The 22,123-nt window shown below is 37.8% G+C and overlaps 2 protein-coding genes, 1 long non-coding RNA gene and 2 pseudogenes across 5 annotated transcripts; 2 read left to right on the top strand and 3 right to left on the bottom strand.

Annotated features, from left to right (window-relative positions):
* The first annotated feature begins 2,478 nt into the window (after nt 1-2,478).
* On the top strand, nt 2,479-4,723 carry LOC126595015 (pentatricopeptide repeat-containing protein At2g03380, mitochondrial-like; annotated as a pseudogene).
* Nucleotides 4,724-5,080: 357 nt separating this feature from the next.
* Nucleotides 5,081-8,122, bottom strand: LOC126595028 (clp protease adapter protein ClpF, chloroplastic-like; annotated as a pseudogene).
* A 418-nt stretch (nt 8,123-8,540) lies between these two features.
* On the bottom strand, nt 8,541-13,885 carry LOC126595016 (uncharacterized). Of its 3 annotated transcripts, XM_050261335.1 has the most exons (18): nt 13,746-13,885; nt 13,413-13,539; nt 12,772-13,226; nt 12,562-12,639; nt 12,423-12,475; nt 12,268-12,323; nt 12,040-12,159; nt 11,851-11,921; nt 11,251-11,344; nt 10,910-11,113; nt 10,748-10,810; nt 10,386-10,637; nt 9,852-9,960; nt 9,675-9,742; nt 9,310-9,379; nt 9,161-9,235; nt 8,972-9,063; nt 8,541-8,835 (listed from the first exon to the last, which is right to left on the bottom strand). In XM_050261335.1, the coding sequence occupies exons 4-18, from the start codon at nt 12,572-12,574 to the stop codon at nt 8,760-8,762; spliced, it is 1,416 nt and encodes a 471-aa protein (XP_050117292.1). In that variant the 5' UTR covers nt 12,575-12,639; nt 12,772-13,226; nt 13,413-13,539; nt 13,746-13,885; the 3' UTR covers nt 8,541-8,759. The 3 variants fall into 3 exon arrangements, with proteins under 3 accessions (XP_050117292.1, XP_050117290.1, XP_050117291.1); XM_050261333.1 differs by lacking the exon at nt 12,423-12,475 and having other exon boundaries at nt 13,361-13,539; XM_050261334.1 differs by lacking the exons at nt 10,748-10,810; nt 12,423-12,475 and having other exon boundaries at nt 13,361-13,539.
* An 818-nt stretch (nt 13,886-14,703) lies between these two features.
* Nucleotides 14,704-21,356, bottom strand: LOC126595023 (uncharacterized). Its single transcript, XM_050261344.1, has 4 exons — nt 21,092-21,356; nt 15,457-15,546; nt 15,258-15,354; nt 14,704-15,010 (listed from the first exon to the last, which is right to left on the bottom strand). The coding sequence occupies exons 1-4, from the start codon at nt 21,294-21,296 to the stop codon at nt 14,869-14,871; spliced, it is 534 nt and encodes a 177-aa protein (XP_050117301.1). The 5' UTR covers nt 21,297-21,356; the 3' UTR covers nt 14,704-14,868.
* Nucleotides 14,942-15,355, top strand: LOC126595029 (uncharacterized). The gene is made up of 2 exons (XR_007613492.1): nt 14,942-15,066; nt 15,245-15,355. It is a non-coding gene; the product is annotated as an uncharacterized LOC126595029 (long non-coding RNA).
* Nucleotides 21,357-22,123: the final 767 nt, after the last annotated feature.

The raw sequence follows: 22,123 nt of genomic DNA, 5'->3' as shown, positions 1-22,123 counted from the left end.
CGTCGGGGCTTGATCTTGAAAGAACGATGAACGAAGAACGAAGAACACTTTCTTCAAGGGCCGTCGGGGCTTGATCTTGAATTGGTGGATGATTGTTGATCCAAAGGGCCGTTTGGGCTTGATCTTGGAAGAACGATGAACGAAGAACGAAGAACACTTTCTTCAAGGGCCGTCGGGGCTTGATCTTGAATTGGTGGATGATTGTTGATCCAAAGGGCCGTTTGGGCTTGATCTTGGAAGAACGAAGAACGAAGAGAGCTTTCTCGATTCTTCGGGAACCTGGATGCTTGAGAGCTTCGGAGTTTCAGAGCTTCAGAGCTTCAAGGTGTAATATGAATTGGTTCCCCCAAATGAATGAAATGGGCTTGTATTTATAGAATTTTCCAAGACCTAATTTTGAATATAATATCCCAGATGAAATAAGTCGTTTCTGCCAGGTGTTGACACGTGTCTTATTTGATGACTTTTCCAACTCATTTCAATTTTCGTTGAGTCACGCGCTACGTGTAAAATTTATGTAATACATGAGCGTTGACACTTTGATTTATCGGTCAGCATTTATTTACGAAATTTCGATGTCTACAGTTAGATTAGCCATAAGGTGAGATGAAGACCCGAATTTGAACCCTCGTGATCAAGCTTATGGGACGGAGTTTCAATCTCTGCCGTCATGTAAGGGCACAACACATTTCCACCACTGTGGTAAAAAAATAAATTGATATCAAACTTGTCATTTACAGAATCCTTCTAAGACTTATTATTTAGAAAGTGAAAAAAAAAAATTGTAATATTAAGTAATGTTATTTTCTTTCACTATCTACACCCTTGTTATTTTGGTTTTTTCTCTATAAATTTTATTAAGTTAAAATAGAAATATTTACATCTTAAACATGGATATTAAAATATAGATATTCTTTCCAAACTCCCCACCAATCGTATTCCTGCCCTCACTCCCTTCTCTTTTTATTTGAGAATATTTTGCTCATCGCTCTCAAATGAAGTATTGTGATGCTCACTATATTATTTATTATTATTAGATAAAAATTAAATTTTGAAATTTATATATATTCATTTAACAAATTTCAAAATTTAATTTTCTAGTAATAATAATGCTAAAGAAACCCACCCGACCCCCCCCCCCCCCCCCCCCAACTCAAAATCACACTTCAAGAATTCAACCATTCAACAATTGACAATTTGAATTGTTTATGTACTCAGCATGGTACATGTTTATATTATTTTATTATCCTTTTCTACGACCTAATAAACAATTGAAAATGAAACGATCATTAAGTGAGAATCGTGATTGTTTAGTATGGTCGTAATCTTGTTCACAATATTTAAATATATTTTAGACTCAAATTCTCCCGATCGTGGCCATTTTATTATTTTATATCGTTGTATTCTTTCTATAAAATTGTTCTTGATAACTCTTTTTGTTGACGTTCAATAATATATTCTAGAGTTTCAACTCCCATGTTATTTTCATTGAATTTCAAATTTTAATATTTTCGTAAACCCACCCAAAAAGTAAAAGGTTTTATGATTACATTTGACTACCAATAGGTTTGTTTAGGAAAAAAAAATGGATAATCATTGGTCTCTTGAAGATACCATGGTCTCATTCAACTGGGTTTTGTTAATTTCTTTTAATATATATTTTTTGTCTTAAATTACTAATTACCTGTTTGTGATTATGAAACGAGGATGTTGGGACATCATTTTCATGCAGCAGATATGTTTGAATATGTTTCCAATTATTTTATTCAGAAATGATTAACTTTCCCTTTCTTAAATCTTATTTTGTTTGTTGGTAAATCTTATTAGTATTAATTAAATTTAAAAAGCAACTATTTAAATGAATGACATATAAGATCAATTTTCGAAGGAGATCATAAAAATTCAATGCATACTGTTGTGATAAGTAAAAATGTGGTTTTTTTTGTTTCAAAGGAGATGCCAAAATCCTACATCAATTGACATTTTACACTTTGCTGCCAAATTTGAAGGCAACGTCAATTTTGTTGTTGTTTTATTTTAATGTTGGGCCCACATATTTCTTTATTTTTCTTCACCTATTGAATATTTTATTATTAAATTTTAACCTACTTGGTTTTATAAAAAATAAAAAAACATTTTAATTTGACGTCGATGCTGAAATAGGAGAGTTTACAAAATGTTATTTTGTTTCATCAGCTATGAAAATAAAATTTGATAGCTCCATTGGAGACGGTCTAACTCCAAAAAATGACACAATCCAAACTAATCGCGTTACTATGTCATAATCCCAAGTAATTGTTAGTTAAGAGTTTTATAAAAAGAATATGTTAATCACAACATGATTAGTGATGAAATGGAATGGACAGCTTCAGAACCAGCCCAGACATTTTGGGCCGACCAATTTCTCAAGGCCCATAATGTAACGCAAAACGAAAGGTCAGGGCGCGCCAAAACAAAGAACCGTATGGGGTGGTTTAACGGCATCAGCCGCCATGAATCAACCGCTTTTCAAACACTGAACAATTTTCCGGGAAAATTAAAACAAAAGGAAATTTGATGAGGACGACGATGAAGAAACTCATCGCCACCTTACATCTGCAAATACAGAAAACGCCCTTACTTCAATGGCGGACTCTGATGCATGCCATCTACCAATCACCACCGTCGGAGCCTCCCGACTTTTCTCAAACGTCGACGCACGCGGTGTTCGAACCCATGTTTTAATCTTGTCGTTTTGTGTAGGAACATCGATTCCCTGAAGAAAGTCCACAGCTTGATTGTCCTCCACGGCCTCGCCGACGATCTCCTTTGTCGAACAAAATTGATCAGTTTATATGGGTCATTTGGGTACATCAAGTGTGCCCGGTATCTGTTCGATAAAATGCCAAGCCCAGATTTTTATTCGTGGAAAGTGATGCTAAGGTGGTACTTTATGCATAATTTGTATGAAGAGGTTATAGGGTTTTATAATCGTATGAGAATGTGCGCAAGAGAGCATGATAACGCTGTTTTCTTGATTGTGTTAAAGGCCTGTAGTGAGTTGCGAGATTTAGATAAGGGGAGGAAGGTGCACTGCCGGATTGTTAAGGTGGCAAGTCCTGATAGTTTCGTGTTGACAGGTTTGGTGGATGTGTATGTGAAGTGTGGATGGATTGAGTGTTCTTGGGCGGTTTTTGATGGGATTGTTGTTGTTAGAAATGTGGTTTGTTGGACTTCAATGATAGTTGGGTTATGTGCAAAATGATTGTCCAGAAGATGGGTTGGTCTTGTTTAATAGGATGAGAGAGGGGTTGGTCGAAGGAAATCAGTTCACGTTAGGAAGCATACTTACTGCATGCACAAAGTTAAGATCTTTACATCAGGGAAAGTGGATTCATCGACATTTGATTAAGAATGGTATTGGACTTAAGTCTTTTCTGGTGATATCTCTTCTGGACGTGTATGTCAAGTGCGGGGACATTGGAGATGCTCGTTCCATATTCGATGAGTTTTGTGGGATCGATCTTGTTTCGTGGACAGCAATGATTGTAGGGTACACTCATTGTGGGTATCCCGACAAGGCCTTGGAGTTGTTTATGGATTGGAAATGGGTTGGTCTCTTGCCCAATTCTATAACTACTGCAAATGTGCTTTCGTCTTGTGTACAGTCAGGTAATTTGAATTTGGGAAGGTCAATCCATGGTCTTGGGATAAAACTTGGGTTGGAGGAATCTACTGTGAGAAATGCTCTGGTGGACATGTATGCAAAATGCCGGATGATTAGTGATTCTCGTTATATCTTTGAAAGAATCTCCGACAAGAATGTGATTGCTTGGAATTCCATTATTTCTGGGTATTCCCAAAACGGGTCTTTGTCCTCTCAGCTTGCGCTTCCCTTGGTTTCCTTCCAGTTGGTTCATTGCGTCATGCTCACTCGATAAAGGATGGCCTATTAACTGCAAATATCTATGTTGGCTCTGCACTTTTAAACTTCTAAGCCAAGTGCGGGGATGCTGAATCTGCTTGTTTGATGCAATGGGAAAGAAGAACACCATCACGTGGAGTGCAATGATTAGCAGTTATGGAATTCAGGGTGACAGTACAGGTTCCCTTGCACTTTTCAGTGACATGTTAGAGAAGCATCTAGAGCCCAACGAAGTAATCTTCACGACCTTATTATCAGCTTGTAGCCATACAGGAGTGATTGCAGAAGGGTGGAGCTATTTCAATTCACTCTGCAAGGACTATAACTTCTAGCCCTCGATGAAGCATTATGCATGCAGGGTCAATCTACTGGCTCGTGCTGGCAAACTTGAAGAGGCCTTGGAATTCATTGAGAGAATGCCAATTCAGCCAGATGTTAGCTTGTTTGGGGCATTTCTCCATGGATGCGGACTCTATTCAAGGTTTGATCTTGGCGAAGTGGCGATAAGAAGAATGCTAGAGTTGCATCCCAGTGAAGCTTGCTACTATGTGCTAATGCGTAACCTGTATGCTTCAGATGGCAGATGGAGCCAGGTTAATCAGAAATCACATTGCACCTGTTAGAGATGCATGTGTTGCTTAGGATATAAAGAGTGGATTTTCCGGTGAGATGTAGCAACACCAAGAGTCAAATTGTACTGGTGCCCTTCTCCTTGTTGATTTTGGATGCTTAAAAAGTTTAACATATCTATGAGCGGATTACCAGTTCCTTGCACAGGAACTGCATCCAAGATCTGGATGAACGGATAAAAATTTTGAATCCCCAAGAGCAAGGCACTTTCTGCGACTTCAATACTGTTTTACTGGATGTATCGTTCACGGGCATGCTTCTTCAAACAAGCTAATGAAGAAACGTGACAGCATGGGATGCTGCACGGCTATCCTGGATGACTTAACAGCGTTCGATAAACAGATCATCCGTGACAGATTGTTGATGCAAGACTTGGAAGGCACAACGCAGAAGAACGGCATGCGGGTTGAGTGAACAGATTTGAACTTGGATGTGAATGGTGGGGCTATATTTGTGGATACACAAATACCGTGCTTTGAAGGGTTTAAGTTAACTTGTAAATGTTAACGTTACTCTGAATACATCTAAAAAAGCAGTGAAGGACGCTAACCCGAATGCTGTTTTTGATTAAGAGTTTGTAACCCTTCTATTTGTGCATATTTCCTCAAAGTTCAGACAAATTGCCGTCATTTAAGGCAGAAGAAACGAATATATTGACGGGCTCTATGTAAACCAGTATCTTATACAAGGTCGGTTTCCGGGATTTGTCTAAGCATCACTTCCTTGCCCCTCATCTAGTGGATCATAGGGGATTTCGTGTCGTGGCCTATTGCACTTCTCTCGCAATTGCCTGATGGGGATGAAATCGCCAGCTGCATCCATCCCGTAGAACAAAAAGGAAATGTAGGGGTGATCAAATCGATCCTGCACAAGGTTAACAGCAGACCCGATTAATAGGGAAGCTTCTTCTGTTCCTCAAGTGCAGACACAACTCAACAAGCGGAAACCAAACGTTGACGATGGAAAGAAACAAAAGAAGGGGAGAATTCTACTCACCACATCTAGTTCTTCAGGGGCTAACAGATTCTCCTCAGAAACTGCAGAAAGAGACGCTGATTACAGAGCCTAAAAATGCAGCTTTATGGGGTTCCTAAGATGCAGCTTCATGGACAACAAAGCGGGAAAAGAAAACTTAAATCTGATAAGGAATTGGGCCGGAAAGTTGAGTATTACCATATACTATATGCCACCAGAAGGTTGGGGTCAGCATGTACATCGACCAAAATCTGAGGAAAGATAATGCAGAGATCATTCAAAATCATATTGCATTGCACGCGATGCTTGATCACCGGCCCAAACAGAAATAAAAGCAATCAAACAGAAGGGCTATAGATAAGGTCTCAAACCTGACAAAATGGCTGATTAGAACCGCGTGTCAGCTTTTCAACCTGTGCAGTTTCCATCCATGAACTTGACTCAGAACACACCGGATCCATTCCACAAACCACAGCTCGATAGCCTGATAAAGTACATAAGAATTATGTAACAGATTCTTTCAGGCTGTACTTGTTAAACAGATTCTTCCAAGTTTTTGTAGTGAATTTCACAGAAATTGTTGCAGATTTATAAAATTCAACCACCCAAATATGCACCCAACATGACTACAGAATCGAGAAGCATACATGTTCACAAACAACTTGACACCACAACTTACAAAAAAATAAAAACAAACATTCAGTGGAAGATGAAAATTTTCAGCAAAAGGCATGGATATAACGAACCAAAAAATTTATGGGTCACTCTCTGTCCCAAACGAAATGAATAATTAGCATTTTCATGTGCCAAAGCTTTGGCAGATGCATCCAGTGACTCTGCCTCCAGTTTAGAAATCGCATCTCGTAGCTTGGCTGCCACTGCATAATTCTCACTCTCAATTGCATTCTGCAGGTCCGCACGGTAAGAAAAGACAGAAAAGCAGGATACTTTAATGTATAGTTGACCCCATATGCCAAAAGAATCTAAGAGTCAAAAGAAAGTAGAAAGGAGCAACATAGAATTTCACCTTTCTTACTGAATTAAACCCTTAACTAGATAATATGGCAAGGTTTGGGGCATACCGTAGGCGAATGATACTTATCGCCTTATCTTGAGCTTCACTCTTTGGAGACGATCCCCTTTTTGCCTCCTGCTGCTTAATAACCTCAGCTTCAACCTTCCAAGAAGAACACTTAATTAGGGAAGGCCGCAATTATTTGTTTCTCCACTCACCAGGAAGCTTATGCATATTGATATGGGGCACACCAAAAGATTACATGCCAACGGTCCTTTTCAAAGACGAAAAAATCAGCTACAACCTACCATAGATCTTGGTTACAGCACTTTTTGGTTTTTGTAATGTTATTAAAACTTTAAAGTAATCCAAAGTTTCGTCACTGTGGCTCATAGAAAAGCTAGGAACACCAAACCTGCATTAACAATTGCTCTGTTTCTCAAGATACTGCCAAGAAACTTGCAATTATGCATCCACTGCAGAAGCCTAAAAGGTCTTCCTTCGTATTCTTTGCCTTTTGTAATTCGAGCTCAATTTTTGTTAGACTAAAAGAAAAAAAAATTATAATCTGGAAGAGAGATCTAACCTCAGTCAGCTTGTTTCTTAGTTGTTGTGCAACATCATACTGTTCCGTGTTCAAAGCATACTGCAAATGCATCCCCAAAAAGAAAATGCTAGTCAGAATATCAAAACCGAGAGAAACCAATACCACTTCACCTAATACAAAATTTCAACTATAAAATGAGCCCCAACGAACCTGTACTCGAGTTGCCAGGTCTAGCTGGAAAAAGAATATCAAAATATCCTCATTAGCACTCTCGCTCCGCTCCGAGCTTGCATTCAACCCCTGATCACCCCCTTTAAAACAGCCACCCAGCTTCCACCCTCACATTCCTTTGTCTTACCACATCGGTTTTACCTCTTACAAATAAGCTTTGACAGCCCAGATGCCAGATACCACACCTTTCGACACCAGAACTTATCGGGGTTTTGCTCATTAGTTTGAATTGCTTCCTCCAAGAAGGCATCGACCCACATAGCCCACCATAGCGAAACGCAGTCAGAGTGCTCAGTGACAGACCTTGCACCATTTTTTTCTGATCAAACTCGATACCCTTTACAGAATACTACCCTTCCTCAGTTCTTCCACCACACTTGTGTATAGAAGTATCAGCATCTATACACACAGTAAATCGCATTACATTTCAATTCATGCAGATAAACATCCAACCAAGACATATATGTACAAAAACAACGGCAAGATATCAACTTCCAGGTGTGAAAAAATGGGAGAGTAAAAATAATCACATAAAAACCCGCTTGAAAACTCCTATCAAAATCTTATCTTTCTAAATTATCACATTAAATACTCCCTAATTGTGTTCTAAATTTTAGCAGAGCAATCCGAAAAGCAAACCAAATCGATTAGCTTGAGTGTTTACTTGCTCACCGGAGAGTGGCCGGAGAAAGCAGAGAAGAAGCATACTCTGGCTGCCTGGTTTTTCGGTTCGTCTTCGTCTTCAAGAGTTTTATGAACTCCCGGTGCTTAGAAAATGAGTTGAGCTCCACACACAGAAAAATATATTTTGAGGAACATGAATATGATAGTTTGTTGTAGTGGTAAAAGATATAAAAGAAAAATTAACAAAAATGATTCAAATTCTTGAAGGTTAAAGAAAGTTAGACTTTCTTTTATTTCTTTGACTTTTTATCGTCATAATTTTTTTTTTAAAGGATCAGCTAGTGGCTTTGTCAGCCTCCTCCTAACACCATCGTGCGATTCACCAGCGTACCACATTGTCCATAAAAATAGACAAAAACAAAAAGTGGATAAACAGAAGATCTGAGTGTAATGAATTTTAAGTATTAAAGTTGAAAAAGAGTAAAATTAATAAATTAAAAAAAAATATTAGAGTGAATTGGAATGTAGCCAGAACGATGTTCGTTTTGATTGTAGATTTCCTGGTTTATAGCTCTAACTACCTTTACATTTTATTGATAATTCATCCAAGACAATTCAAGAAAGAATATTTATAATTAATTTCCATCTTTAGTTACAAACAATATTTGCTTCAAAAACAACTTTCCAGGAAAAGAAAGGATATATTTTTCTACACAAGTAACCGGCAAATTCAACTCCCATCTACCTATAAGATGTAGGAAAAGAAAATAGAATCAAGAAATCACAAGCCATGGACCTCCTTCGTTGCCTCATGGAACCGTGTATTCGCAATGCTACGGTCGATGATACACGTACTTTGTTCTCGGGTCCACGATGAGACCCTTCCCACCGTTCACTTCCAGATCGTGCCTGCATTGATCACGGTCACAAAAACCATCAGAATCAATCATCTGTTTACCTTCTAATACAATCATTGCATACTAGTGTTTTTAAATGCAGGTTGCTATAGAAATCATGATGGTGGAAAGGAACAAAGAAACTCAACTGGAACACAAAGTCGGGGATGGTCAACTGCTCACGAGGAACATATCGAAAGAGCTGCAGTAATCTATCTACATATACCACTTTCTTCCAGACCTAAAAACAAAAGTTAGAATAACATTCACTTACAGCAGGCTTTTTAAATGATGTGAAGTCTTGATAAACAAGAAATCGCAGATAAAATTAGGCATACCACATTGTCCACGAACAGTTGCAGGGCAAATATTGCAGCCTTCAGTCCAAATGTTGGGTGAAGGACGTATATTGCCTATGTAAAGAAGATAAAGATTAGAGACGCAGACACAATTGCTAACGTATATGGACAAACGAAGTGATACCTACATGCAGATTACGTTGGTGTTTACGACCAAGTATCTGTTGTACCCTTCTCATCCACCCCATGTCTGGCTGGCTGCAATACATGCACGAAAGGGAACTCAATTAGTTACAGCGACTTGCTACCAATATACGCTATTAAGGTACTGATCATAACTTGTATTCATAAGCAGAAATTAAAATTCCACCAAAGAAATTACTTCAATCTACGTTAGTTTGCCAGTCCTTGTGAGAGTTCAAAATTTCTTTTTTCATCTTTCATAGAAACTGAACCGTCACATGGAGTGAGTATAAAATAACATGAAAAACCTTATGAACCTAGAATTGTTTTCAATTTTTCATTTTCTGAAACTCAACTGCGAACAACTTACAGCTGTAAAGATGCCGCAGAATGGAAGTATACAATAGTATAAGGCTTTTGTATTATGGGTTCAAACTCCTGCAAACCAATAAACAAGATTAGATATATATGTCGTCAACAACATAACTAGCAAAGATACAGTCTCTACAGCATATGCAGATTAACCCCAACTTTAATGATGTACTACCTTAACAACATAGTGTACAAATCGTTCTAGGTCAAGACATCGCAAAAGAAAATGTGCCCCCACAACCACCATTACAGGACGACCCTCACTGTCAACCCCACCTCGGTAACTGAAATAGACAGAAAAATAGACAGAAGTTTAAATGTATACATCTCATACAGCCATTCAGATTCAACCATTTTTAGATTCATAACATTCTTAGGTTCAGCCACCATTAGGTAGCAACATATCAATATTTGCACTGTTTTAATAACATAAAAGCTTCTCCTTTTTTCTGTGAAAGAACATATGAGCCAACCTAAGTGCTACTAATACAACAACAACAACAATGCCTTTGCCCACTAAATGGGGTCGGCTGTATGAATCCTAGAACGCCATTGCGCTCGGTTGTGTGCACATCTTCCGTTAGATCCAAGTACTCTAAATGCTAGAATAAAAAGCACTTTACATATTAGCAGCTGTCCAGCTGTGAAAATCAACAAGCTTAGACTCCACAGCTGCTACTATGTCAATGATGAAAGAGATAAATCTTACACAATTTTCATTTCTGCAATTTCTGAAAGATTAACAGAATTTGCTTTAGCAAGGTATCTTGAATGAAGTGAGTATTCTTCTGCAGCAGACAATGGAGGTCCACCAAGGTCGCCAAACCCAAGCATTTTAGCACAATTCCATCCACTTTGTGCTTGAGCATTTTTCTCCCACTGTTCCTTGCGTCTCTGATCTGGGTCTTTTATTAAGGACATGAAGGCAGGATCCAAAAACGAATCCAAATATGATGAGTTCCTATAGAACATCTTCAGCAAGTTAGTTAAGGATTTTAACCAAAAGAGATAATGATAGTGGTATAGCAAAAGGAACAAAAAGCTTGATAACCACAAAAACAGAGAACATAAGTGGACAGAAATCTGTGAAGTATGAAAATTGACATATGAAACATGGAATTCTTCAGAAGCTTTCTGTGGCAAGAATTTTCCAAGTATTTCTCTTGATATTAGTCAAAGCCCTAAGTTTTCTCTTTGATATGTTAAAAAATTCTCATTGAGTCATTGACTGACCTTCGTACTAAGCCAACATCACTCACAGGAAGCTCAACTGGAGCCTGGGGAGGCTTTGGAATATTCTTTTTGGGCAAAGGCTTTATTCTGATTTTGCGCTCATCTATAATTGTCTCGCCATTTTCATCACCTACATCTGCAGGAAGCTTCAACACAGCAATCTCCTCTTCGAGTTTATCACGGGGAAAGTAAAGCGGAAGCAATCTAGGTTGGAAAAAAAGTGAAGGGAAATGATTTCTCAATATTTTGTAACAGTAAAACCAAGAGTGGAGTTTATAAGTCATATATATATCATGGTGAAGCAACATGTGCTCCATAAATAAATAGCTATATTTATCAACCTTTTGTATATCTCTGTATCCATTGATGTAGTAGTACAAAAAACAACAGCTGCAATTTTGTCCTTCTGCTTTTCCATAAACCGTCGCACAGTCCCTGAAAATAAGCAGAAAATAAATAAGCTGAAGAGTAAAGAATGAAAGAAATAATTGAATCTTCAGTGAACTTTACCAGCAGCAATTAAAACGTGGATGTATGTACATGACTAAAAATTCAAATAATCCAGCACATATACGAATGGATAAGCAAGTTATATTTATCACAGAATGCAAAAGACGTGCATATATTTTAAAGATGGGGATCTATGTGTACCATAATCTAACTCATCATAAGAGATTGCATCTGCAAGAGATAAAAGAGCCATCCTCACATTGTTATCCTTTTTTTTTCCTTTGAACTTTTATTTTGAATATTGGTTAATTGTTGTCCTTTCCACACCATACGAAATGAATGTCACGATTTTGTATGTAATCCAACAAAAGCTGGTATCAGCCTTTCTATGTCCCATGGATGCCCAAATATGCTCAATGTACTTCACATGCTTCACATAATACATCATTGCTAGGAAACTAATTTCTGAAACATGTATGAAAGTAACTCACTTATAGAAACATGGGCAGCTGGCTCACGAGGGTAGTTCTTAGATTCTGTATATATACAGCCCATTGCAATGCTACAATATATTGGCCAAACAAAATAAGCTTCATACTTTATAAAGAACAAAACGAAAGGGAAGAACAATCAAATAGAATACTAAACACAAAATAGCGCAGCAATCATCTGCCAAGCACCTTTGCAGCCCATTGTCAATGAGAAGTTCAAGGCAAGAACGATAACAATGGCTTAGAGCATTTTCTGCAGCAGTATGGTATTTCACTGCATACTTGGGACCGACAGTATGGATAACTCTCCTGGAATGTACAAGGAAAGAAACATCATTCATTAAGTCTACATACAGAAATGAAAGAGTACTTGTGCACAATGAGCTCTCTAAATGAAAACTGCACTGATATACTCACCTAGCTGGAAGGTCGTATGCTTTAGTGACCTTTGCCATCCCTGTTCTACATCCACCCTGCCAACAAAAAAAAGGTACATCAAATCAGTTGACTCTTAATAAATAAAAAAACCAATTCTGACAGAACACCACAGGGAGCCTTAAAAAGCCAATGACATTGAAAGTTCCATGTTGTATCCCATTCAACATCTTCAAATTCACCCATAAATCTGTATTTACATTGCATTTCAAATATCAAGAACTGTACGAAGAATGTCTGAAGACAAGAAGTCCAGTGCAAATAAGTATAGCATACCAGTGCTGCACATTCTTCTGCAAGACCAGGTCCAGCCGCAGCATGCAAACCAGGACTACAATGTGCTTCATCCATGTTCTGTAAATTGTCCAATCAAAAAACATGTCAGACTAGTACAATTTATTTTACACTAGTCTCTTTTACCAATGTCACCAGGTTTATACGTCAAGAAATCTCTATCAAAGATTCATCGTCACAACCTGTGCTCACCTCATTTGTAGAATTCACTACTGCATCAACTTCGAGATTCCATGGGTTCCCTCTCCATAGATATGTCTTTGAATTAATTTCATGGTCAACTGGAAATCTTGAGACCATCCCATGGATACTGCTCTCTCCCCCAGATTTGGAAGTTAAAGGATCAGGAAAATACGAATTTGAAAACGAAGGATCTTCATTGCCATATTCCAAGGAAGCACGATACTCTGAATTGCTCCACCGCGGAACTTGATCCAAAGTGACAACACAATCCCCACTATCAGTTGGAGATCCACCCCGGGTTGCAGTCGCGGCCGTAGCCACAGTCCGGTACATTTTTGTGACACCGAATTGCAGTCACAATCCCGCAGCGAAAATCACGAGTATACACCAGAACTTTCAAAATTCAAGCTTCAACTCCCATGTGAATTCTACAATGCTAACCAAACTAATCACACAGGATTCCCCTGAAACCGAAAGATCGAAGCTATGTGACAATCAAATTTATCACATTTATATACAAATAAGATCATTGATTTCAACAAAGTTACATAATTTAGTTAAAAAATTGAACTTTTACATAACCAAATAAACCCTTTACCTAATTTTACCAATTACAATTGTGCGCGTAATTTCAACCGAAAAAAAATCACCTTCTCTTCTTCCTCCTTTCTTTTTCTTGGCTGAGAAGCCCCAATTCCAATTCAAATTCTGATAGAGCAAAATTTCAAAGCACCAGACAGCTGAATTTGTTAGAAATCCCGTTTGGCAGCTGAGAAACTGCAAGAAAATGAAATGAATTCAATTGTCCATTACACAGAACAAGGAGACCGTACATCTAACCGTACGCCGAAATTTTCCGAGAAACTGAGATTGAAGATGAAAATCGAACAAATAAAATAAAATAAAATATTGAAGAAATTGTAAAATTCGTTGGGAAGAGAGAGAGAGAGGGAGAGAGGGAGAGAGAGAGAGGGGAAGAGTACCAGAGAGAGAGAGCTATGATTGCCGGTCAAGCTATGATTGCCGGGTCAAGCTAATGATGGCTGGGTGGGTGAGCTTGCAATGCCCATGGGATTTTGGCCCCGAATAGGTTATATACACAAATATTGTAAAACTAAATTATTAGTTATTTTATATTTCTTTTTCCTGCTGGACCTTTTATTTTTTATTTTGTTTTCCTGTCTTTTTGTCTTTGACCGGCTAGGAATATTTATCAGAACCAAGACAGATTTATCATTATGTATGCCCAAAACATACATAGGTTTTAAAGTTACTTACTTCAACAAGAAGTACGAGTTGTGTTTCTTGCATAAAGTATTTCAGTGTTTTTGCATGATTCACTTGTAATTTTTTTAGAGATTAATTTTAAAAATATTTTCATCAAAAACTCTTTCAGCTATTTTAAAAGCATTTTCAAACGAGTAATTTCTATGCATTATAATGAGTACATAAGAAAATCAATCCACATAATATAATTTGAATAGAATAATAACATCACGTAAACGTGTTTTAAGTTCATCAAAGTTTCTCCGAAACTACCTCTTTTCTAAAATCACTTGTGAGACCATCTGTTTTAAAACCAAAATTTTTCTTGTCTGGTTGAATAAATTAGTTTTGGACAATTTTATTCATGAACAATTTATGAGACATGACATGTATATAATTATATATATAAATATAAATTAGATAAAAGCCACACACTAAGTACGTATATTTGTTATGTTTTTTCATACGCGCGATTTTGATGCAAAGTAGAAAAATCCACATCACTCTCACTATGAAAATGAAATCATAGATTTAAATGTTTGGAACTTTGTAAATTAAGATGGTAAACATTTACCTACTTTTTAAAATTCAATTTTTTTCTTCTTGTCCTACGTTATGTTTGTCATTTCACTAGTTTTTCTCCGCATGTGCTTTTGCGGCGACATAGACTAAATATCGTATCAATTTACGCATCAATTGAATCATTATATGTTCGTAGTGGTTGTGATCGTCTACTCATATTACATACGTATCCATGTCTTCAAATGAGAAGCTCCTACAAGTTTGATTTCTACTATTACTTGGAAATTAGGGTTTACACAAAGCATAAGTCAGTGGATATCAATCCTTGACGCCAGCCTCCTCCTTCAACATTGCGATGAACTTGTCTTTCTCATCAGGTGTCATTCCCTCTGCCGAGCAATCCCCAACTCCCCACTCTGCCCCCCGTATGCAGTACTTGTCTTGAATTTCTTTACTATTCCTGCACAGTTTCAGTTTCACACAGAACACGTCTGATTTTGTTTCGACGTTGATATTGTTGCCTCATTCCTTAACAACACGATTGTTTGACATAAATGGTATCAAAAGCCTTGGTCGCTCCTTTCAAGCGTTTAGGCTCGTTCTACTGTTAGGCCGTTTAGGGTTTATAGCAGCAGCACGAGCCTAGAACTTTCACACTTCCAATTATGCAAGCAATTAGGAGAGCACAAACCAGGAATCTTACTTACTTTTCTTTGTTGAGCTTGGATTTTTCTAGTAGCTCCTTGAGTATTGGAGTTGATCTGAATCTTGCATCATTTTCTGCGTACTTTTTCTGGTTTTCTTCTGCGATAATATATAATTGAACAACGTTCTGTCACATAGTTCAATCAGCATGTTGAATGTACGTAGATGAATGTAAATATTCAGAGAGAGTTGAAGTCGAACCGTTGAAGCGTTTGAGGAAGTCGATTTGAGGCAACTCAGGACCTGGAACTGATTCAATTCCAGTCGATCCTGATAGTAATCCAGCACTAGCTGCAACACCAAATTCCTCCCACATTCAGCTCCCTAATTTGAAAAATAAATACCCCTATGCTAGAGGACTAATATACTTTGACGTTGGCTCAATAGTAGAAACGGTCCTTGAACTACACCTTAATTTGCATTTTGTGTTGTTTTCTTGTCTTTGTTTACTGGATTTAGTGAAGAAGAAAGAAGAACAATGAAAGACAACAAGAGAAGTTGAAAAGGTGAAGCTCTCTGTAGAAAAAAAAAATACTAACAGAGCATTGTTTGTTTCTTCATATCTCTTTTTTAAAATTGCACACACTTGGTGCTTACATTCAGTTGGAATCCAAGGTGAATTCACATTCAATACAAAGCAATCTCAACCCTTCATCTAGCAATATGCTAGGATCATGACACCTGGCATTATTTGCCTTACAACTATATATCTTCTCACTTAGAGTTTTATCATAAGTGCGTACACATTTTAATATCACAACTTATTTCAATAACAGCTATAGACTTATAATTCAACACTCCCCTTTAAGTCTAAAGCTGATTTCACTCCAAGCTTGCTTCTGAGAAAATTAAACCGATCCTTGGCAAGAGACTTTGTAAAGATATCTGCCAATTGCTTTTCTGTGGGACAATAGATCAGATCAATGATGCCTTCCTGCAGTGCATCTTTGATAAAATGATACCTCCTGTCAATGTGTTTAGTCTTCTGATGAAATACAGAATTCTTAGTAATTGCAATAACAAAAGTATTATCACAGTGAAGAGGAGTAGCTTCAGTTTGTAATTCTCCAAAATCTTCCAAAACAAACCTCAGCCATATTGCTTAAGTCGTGGCTTCTGATGCACTTACATATTCAGCCTCTGCAGTTGAGAGTGCAACACAGTTTTGTTTGACAAAAGCCCAAGAGAATACACCACTACCAAATGAGAATGCATATCCTGATGTGCTTTTGCTGTCCTCCAATGAACCACCCCAATCACTGTCACAAAAACCAATTAAGCAAGCTTTTCTTCCTTTTACATACTCCAGGCCATAATCCAAAGTCCCCTTAATGTACCTGAGCACCCTCTTTGCAGTTTCATAGTGCCTATTAGTAGGACAATGCATAAATCTTGCCAATAAACTTGCTGCATACATTATATCCGGCCTTGTAGCAGTAAGATATAAGAGACTTCCCACAATACTTCTATATATCTCCTCATTTGCAGATCCACTTCCATCATCTTTAGACAATTTCTCAGTAGCTACAAGAGGGGTTGAAACAGTCTTTGCTTCATTTAATCCAAACTTACTTAGTAAAAAACTTGCATATTTCTTTTGATGAATGAAGATGCTAGAATCTGTTTGAATCACTCCCATCCCAAGAAAATGATGAAGAAGTCCCAGATTTGTCATTTCATACTTCATCTTCATATCTTCCTTGAACTCTTCTAGCATTGACTTGCTACTACCAATGTAGACTATATCATCTACATAGATGGAAACAATCAAAACATCTTCTCCCCTCGTCTTTATATATAGAGTTGGTTCACTCAGGCTTTTCTTGAAATCACACTGTGAGAAATGATTGTCAATTTCTCCATACCAAGCTCTTGGAGCTTGCTTTAGACCATAGAGAGCCTTATGCAGCTTGTACACTTTGTCCTCCTTGCCTTTTACCACAAAGCCTTCAGGTTGCTCAACATAAACCTCTTCTTGCAATACTCCATTCAAGAAAGCCGATTTCACATCTAACTGATACAACTTTCAACTCTTTTGTGCAGCCAAGGCTATCAAAGTTTTGATAGTGTCTAATATAGCAACCGGTGCATATGTCTCATTGTAGTCTAGACCAGGCTTTTGTGCATACCCCTTTGCAACCAGCCTTGCTTTGTTCTTCAACATTGAGCTATCAAGATTTAACTTTGTTTTGTAGACCTATTTAACCCCTATAACAGGTTTTCCAGTTGGTCTGTCAACAAGCTTCCAGGTGCCATTCTTCTCAATCATGAATAATTCATCCTTCATAGCCTTTAACCAAGACTCATCTTGTTTGGCATCTTCATATTTCTCTGGATCCATGACACACAGGTTGCATTGAGCCAACACATCACTCAGATTCCTCCACTTCAATGGTGTGTGATCATATGCTTGATTGACATCCTCATCCAAATTTAACATGTTTGCAGATTCCTCTTAAATGAGTGACTTGGATTGAACTTCAGAGTCTTCAATACTTAGCACTCTCCTAGATGGAGATAATGCAGATGATGTAGGAGATAGTACCAATCTGTCATCACTTCCTGTGTTTGCATCATTATAAACAAAACTTCCTGTATTGTGAGTAATAGACTTTGAAGACTATTCTTCCCAATTCCAGATAGCTTCTTCATCAAACACAATGTCTCTAGACAAAATTAGTTTCTTAGAGAGTGGATCAAATACCTTATACCCTTTTTCACAGGTTGCATATCCCACAAATACTCCTTTGAAACTTTTAAGTTCAAGTTTATGTCTCTGTTCACTTGGAACATGAACATAACATAGAGATCCAAATACTCTCAGGTGGGCTATTCCTGGTTTTCTACCAGAATAAGCTTCAAAAGGTGTGATATTGTTCAAAGCCTTTGTGGGACATCGATTTAGGATATATACAGATGTATGAACTGCTTCTGCCCAGAGAAAATATGGCATCCTCTTCTCATGCAACATAGATTTCGCCATTTCAATCACGGTTCTGTTCTTTCTTTCCACTACTTCATTTTGTTGTGGAGTATATGCAAGAGTAAGTTGTCTTTGTATTCTTTCCTTTTCACAGAACTGATCAAATTCTGATGACTTGAACTCCCCTCCTCTATCACTTCTCAAAGTCTTAATCTTGAAACCACTTTGTAATTCTGCCATAGCTTTGAATTTCTTAAAATAGTTGAATGCATCAGACTTATATCTCAAGAAATAGACCCAAATCATTATGGTAAAATCATCTATCAGCAGCATGAAATGCTTATTTCCAGCAATTGACTCAGTCTTCATAGGTCCACACAAATCAACATGAATCAGTTCAAGTGGAGCAGTTGCTTTGTACACTTGATTTCTTAGGAATTATTCTCTGTGTTGTTTACCAAAGTGGCAACCTTCACAGACTCCATTGTAGTCTGCAAGCTGTGGCAAACCATGTACCATTTCCTTGTCTCTCAATTGTTTGAGACCACCAAAGTGTAAATGTCCAAGTCTCCTATGCCAAGTCTCAATAGAGTGAGTGACACTAGCTTTCAGCACAATTTGATTCTCAGAGAGCAAAGTCAGTGGATAACACCTATTCACTTTCTTTTTCACTCTCATAACCAAGCATTCCAGTGATGGACCATCATACACACTGCACATTCCACCTCCAAACGCCAAGAAATATCCATGCTCATCCATTTGACTAACACTGAGTAAGTTCTCCTTTAAACCGGGAAGATACATTACTTTTCTAACATACTTTCTGCCCTTATTTGTATCAATAACCAACGATCCCATTCCTACAACATTCACAAGATCTCCAGTCGGCATTTGAACTTTGCCAGCTACATTGGTTCTGACCTCAACAAGCAAATCTACATTTCCTGTCATGTGATTGCTACAACCACTATCTATATACCACTCTCCATTCACCTTTGGTTCTATGACTGTGTTGTTTGCATAAAACAAATTCCCTGTCATCTCCAATTGATTTGCACTGTTTGCCTTTTGCACTGTTTTAGCTGCAGTACATTCTCTAGCCCAATGCCTAAATTTGTCACAATTGAAGCATTTTGGTTTCCCTTTGTATCTACACTCACCAAAATGATATTTAGAACACACTTTGCATTGAGGTTTTGTGACTTCTTGACTTATTGATCGAGATACATTCAAATTCTGATAAGTATTCAGAGGAGATTTCTGTTGAAATTTGGGTTTTGATTCCCATTTCTTGCCTTTAGAATTCCAGTTTCTCTGAGATCTGGATGAACCAGAGTAAACACCACTTTTATTTTGTTCCTTTTGATTCACAGAGAGATATGAGAATGCTCTCTCAGTTGCAGCAACAGTATGCAAGTCAAACCGTTGTTCTTGGCTTTTTAAAATTGCAACTACCTCCTGCAACTTTACAGTCTCCAAACACTTTGTATTCTCAATAACTAGGCATATGGGGTCATATGGTTTACTAAGGCTAATCAAGACCTTATGTACTAATCTCTCATTTGAAAGAATTTCACCAAACATTTTCATCTGATTTATCACATCATTTAGCCTAGTAAGATACCCAGACAGAGTTTCATCATCACGCATTTTGGCATACTCAAATTCACGTATCAGATTTTGCAATTTTACAGATCGTACCTGATCACCACCGTGATATTCTCCATACAGCAGATCCCAAGCCATCTTCGCTGATTCAGCATTAGCAATTTGAGGGAATATCTAATCTGAGATTGCATTCTGAATGATTCCCAGAGCCTTTGCGTCTTGCATATATGCAGCCACAATTTTCTCATCTTCTTCCTCTTTTGAACTTCCTTCAGCTTTCTTCTTCTTCTTTGAATCTGAGTTCGTAACTCCTTTTTCCACTAATCTCTATAACCCATGAGATTTGAAAATCGTCACCATCTTGATTCTCCAGAACTCGTAGTTCTCATCGGAGAAGATCGGAGTTCTCACCTCAGAACTTCCAGATCCAGCCATCACTTAGCTGAGATGATAAGAGCACAAATCGAAAAACAGGTTCTATGGAATTCCAGCGACTGTTTACCGAGCTTTGAGTGAGCTTCGATTCAGCTCAGTGAAAATCACAGATTTTCGCCCAGACTCAAATGATCGAACTAGGCTCTGAGGCCATGTTGTTTTCTTGTCTTTGTTTACTGGATTTAGTGAAGAAGAAAGAAGAACAATGAAAGACAACAAGAGAAGTTGAAAAGGTGAAGCTCTCTGTAGAAAAAAAAAAAATACTAACAGAGCATTGTTTGTTTCTTCATATCTCTTTTTTAAAATTGCACACACTTGGTGCTTACATTCAGTTGGAATCCAAGGTGAATTCACATTCATTACAAAGCAATCTCAACCCTTTATCTAGCAATGTGCTAGGATCATGACACCTGACATTATTTGTCTTACAACTATATATCTTCTCACTTAGAGTTTTATCATAAGTGCATACACATTTTAATATCACAACATATTTCAATAACAGCTATAGACTTATAATTCAACATTTTGGTCTGTTAATTCCAAAAATAAGTCTCGCCGTCCTCCAATTTAATGTTGAGTTGCACTGTTAGAGAACGGCAAACTTATTACTCGACTCCTTACGTGTAAAAGTCATTCCGTCTTTGTACAAAACAAAAAGTTTTTACACGCACGTCAAATTTTAATAATGACTTCTTAGTTCTTACGTATTTCCATCTTTTTTAGGGGCGAAAATGCAACTAAATGTATAGTTGAGGACCATCGCTACAATTAAGCATTTTTTCCATATGATCATCTGTTATATTCTGCTCAAATCGCAAGGCAAAGATAAAGAATAAATCATCGTATTGGGTTTTTTGAACTGCATACCTGGATTTGAGCCGAGAAGAATGGCAGCTGAAGCAGCCAAAGAAAGAGAGGTTTGGAGAAGAACATGGCGGGGAGACGTCGGCGCCGGAGAAGAACTAGAACAAACTACTACTGGGGTAGGTCTTTTATGGACATCTAAATTGGTGTGTGGAATATGAAGGGAAGGATGGGAGCGGAAGAGAGCTGAGACTGAAGAGGAAACCATGGTTTGGCTTATACCACAGCCCCAACCCGAATAAAGAGATAACAAGCGGAGGGATACTTATATTTACGGCTTATATCGACCACAGAAGCATCTTAAGTACTTTTGGCGCTTTTCAACGTTTTTTCACTAAACGGCATTGTATTTTTACTCAAGTCGTCGTTTGAGGTGACAAAACAAAAACGACATGTTTTTATTTCCTCTGTTTTTAACGCTTTTCAAGTCTTTATGAAGGCAATAGTAGAAGAGGAGGAAATCCATCTTAGAACTTCGAGTAATGGAGTAAATGCGTTAAATTTTGAAAGTTTTGAACACATGTCATCCATACATACAAAATGCTAGAAAAGCACGAGTAATTTTTTAATATGATTATGATAATCACACTGTCACGTAATATTGTTAATTCATTCATATTATAACACGTGTATACATTATTTAACGGATGATGCTTGTTTCAAGCTAAAGTCCACTTTGTTGTCCACTTAGTTGTGATATTCAAATGAGAACTAGGAAAACAGACGATTCTAATCGCTATACAACCGTGCAACTAGATAAACAAGGAGATGCACCCTTGAGGGTCGGTGGAATTCACGGTGTAAGGGTCTATGGGAAGTGGATGGAACTCGAGGTGAGTGATTGACTTTGTCGTGGTGAGCTGAGAGGAAGCGGGAGATGAGAGCTGACTCAGCGACGGAGACGGTGGGGTGGGTGATGGCGACGGTGAGCCTCAGTGGGCAGTGGTTTTGGGTAAGCAGTAATGCGGCAAGTCGTAGGAGGGGTGTCAACTGGCCCATGCTGGAGCTCGGGAATACAACGACATTAGTTTCAGG

The sequence above is a fragment of the Malus sylvestris genome, chromosome 13 (assembly GCF_916048215.2).
Source record: "Malus sylvestris chromosome 13, drMalSylv7.2, whole genome shotgun sequence".
Classification (NCBI taxonomy): Eukaryota; Viridiplantae; Streptophyta; class Magnoliopsida; order Rosales; family Rosaceae; genus Malus; species Malus sylvestris.
Note: the sequence above shows the minus strand (reverse complement) of the source record. Positions and strands in the feature narration are given on the sequence as shown.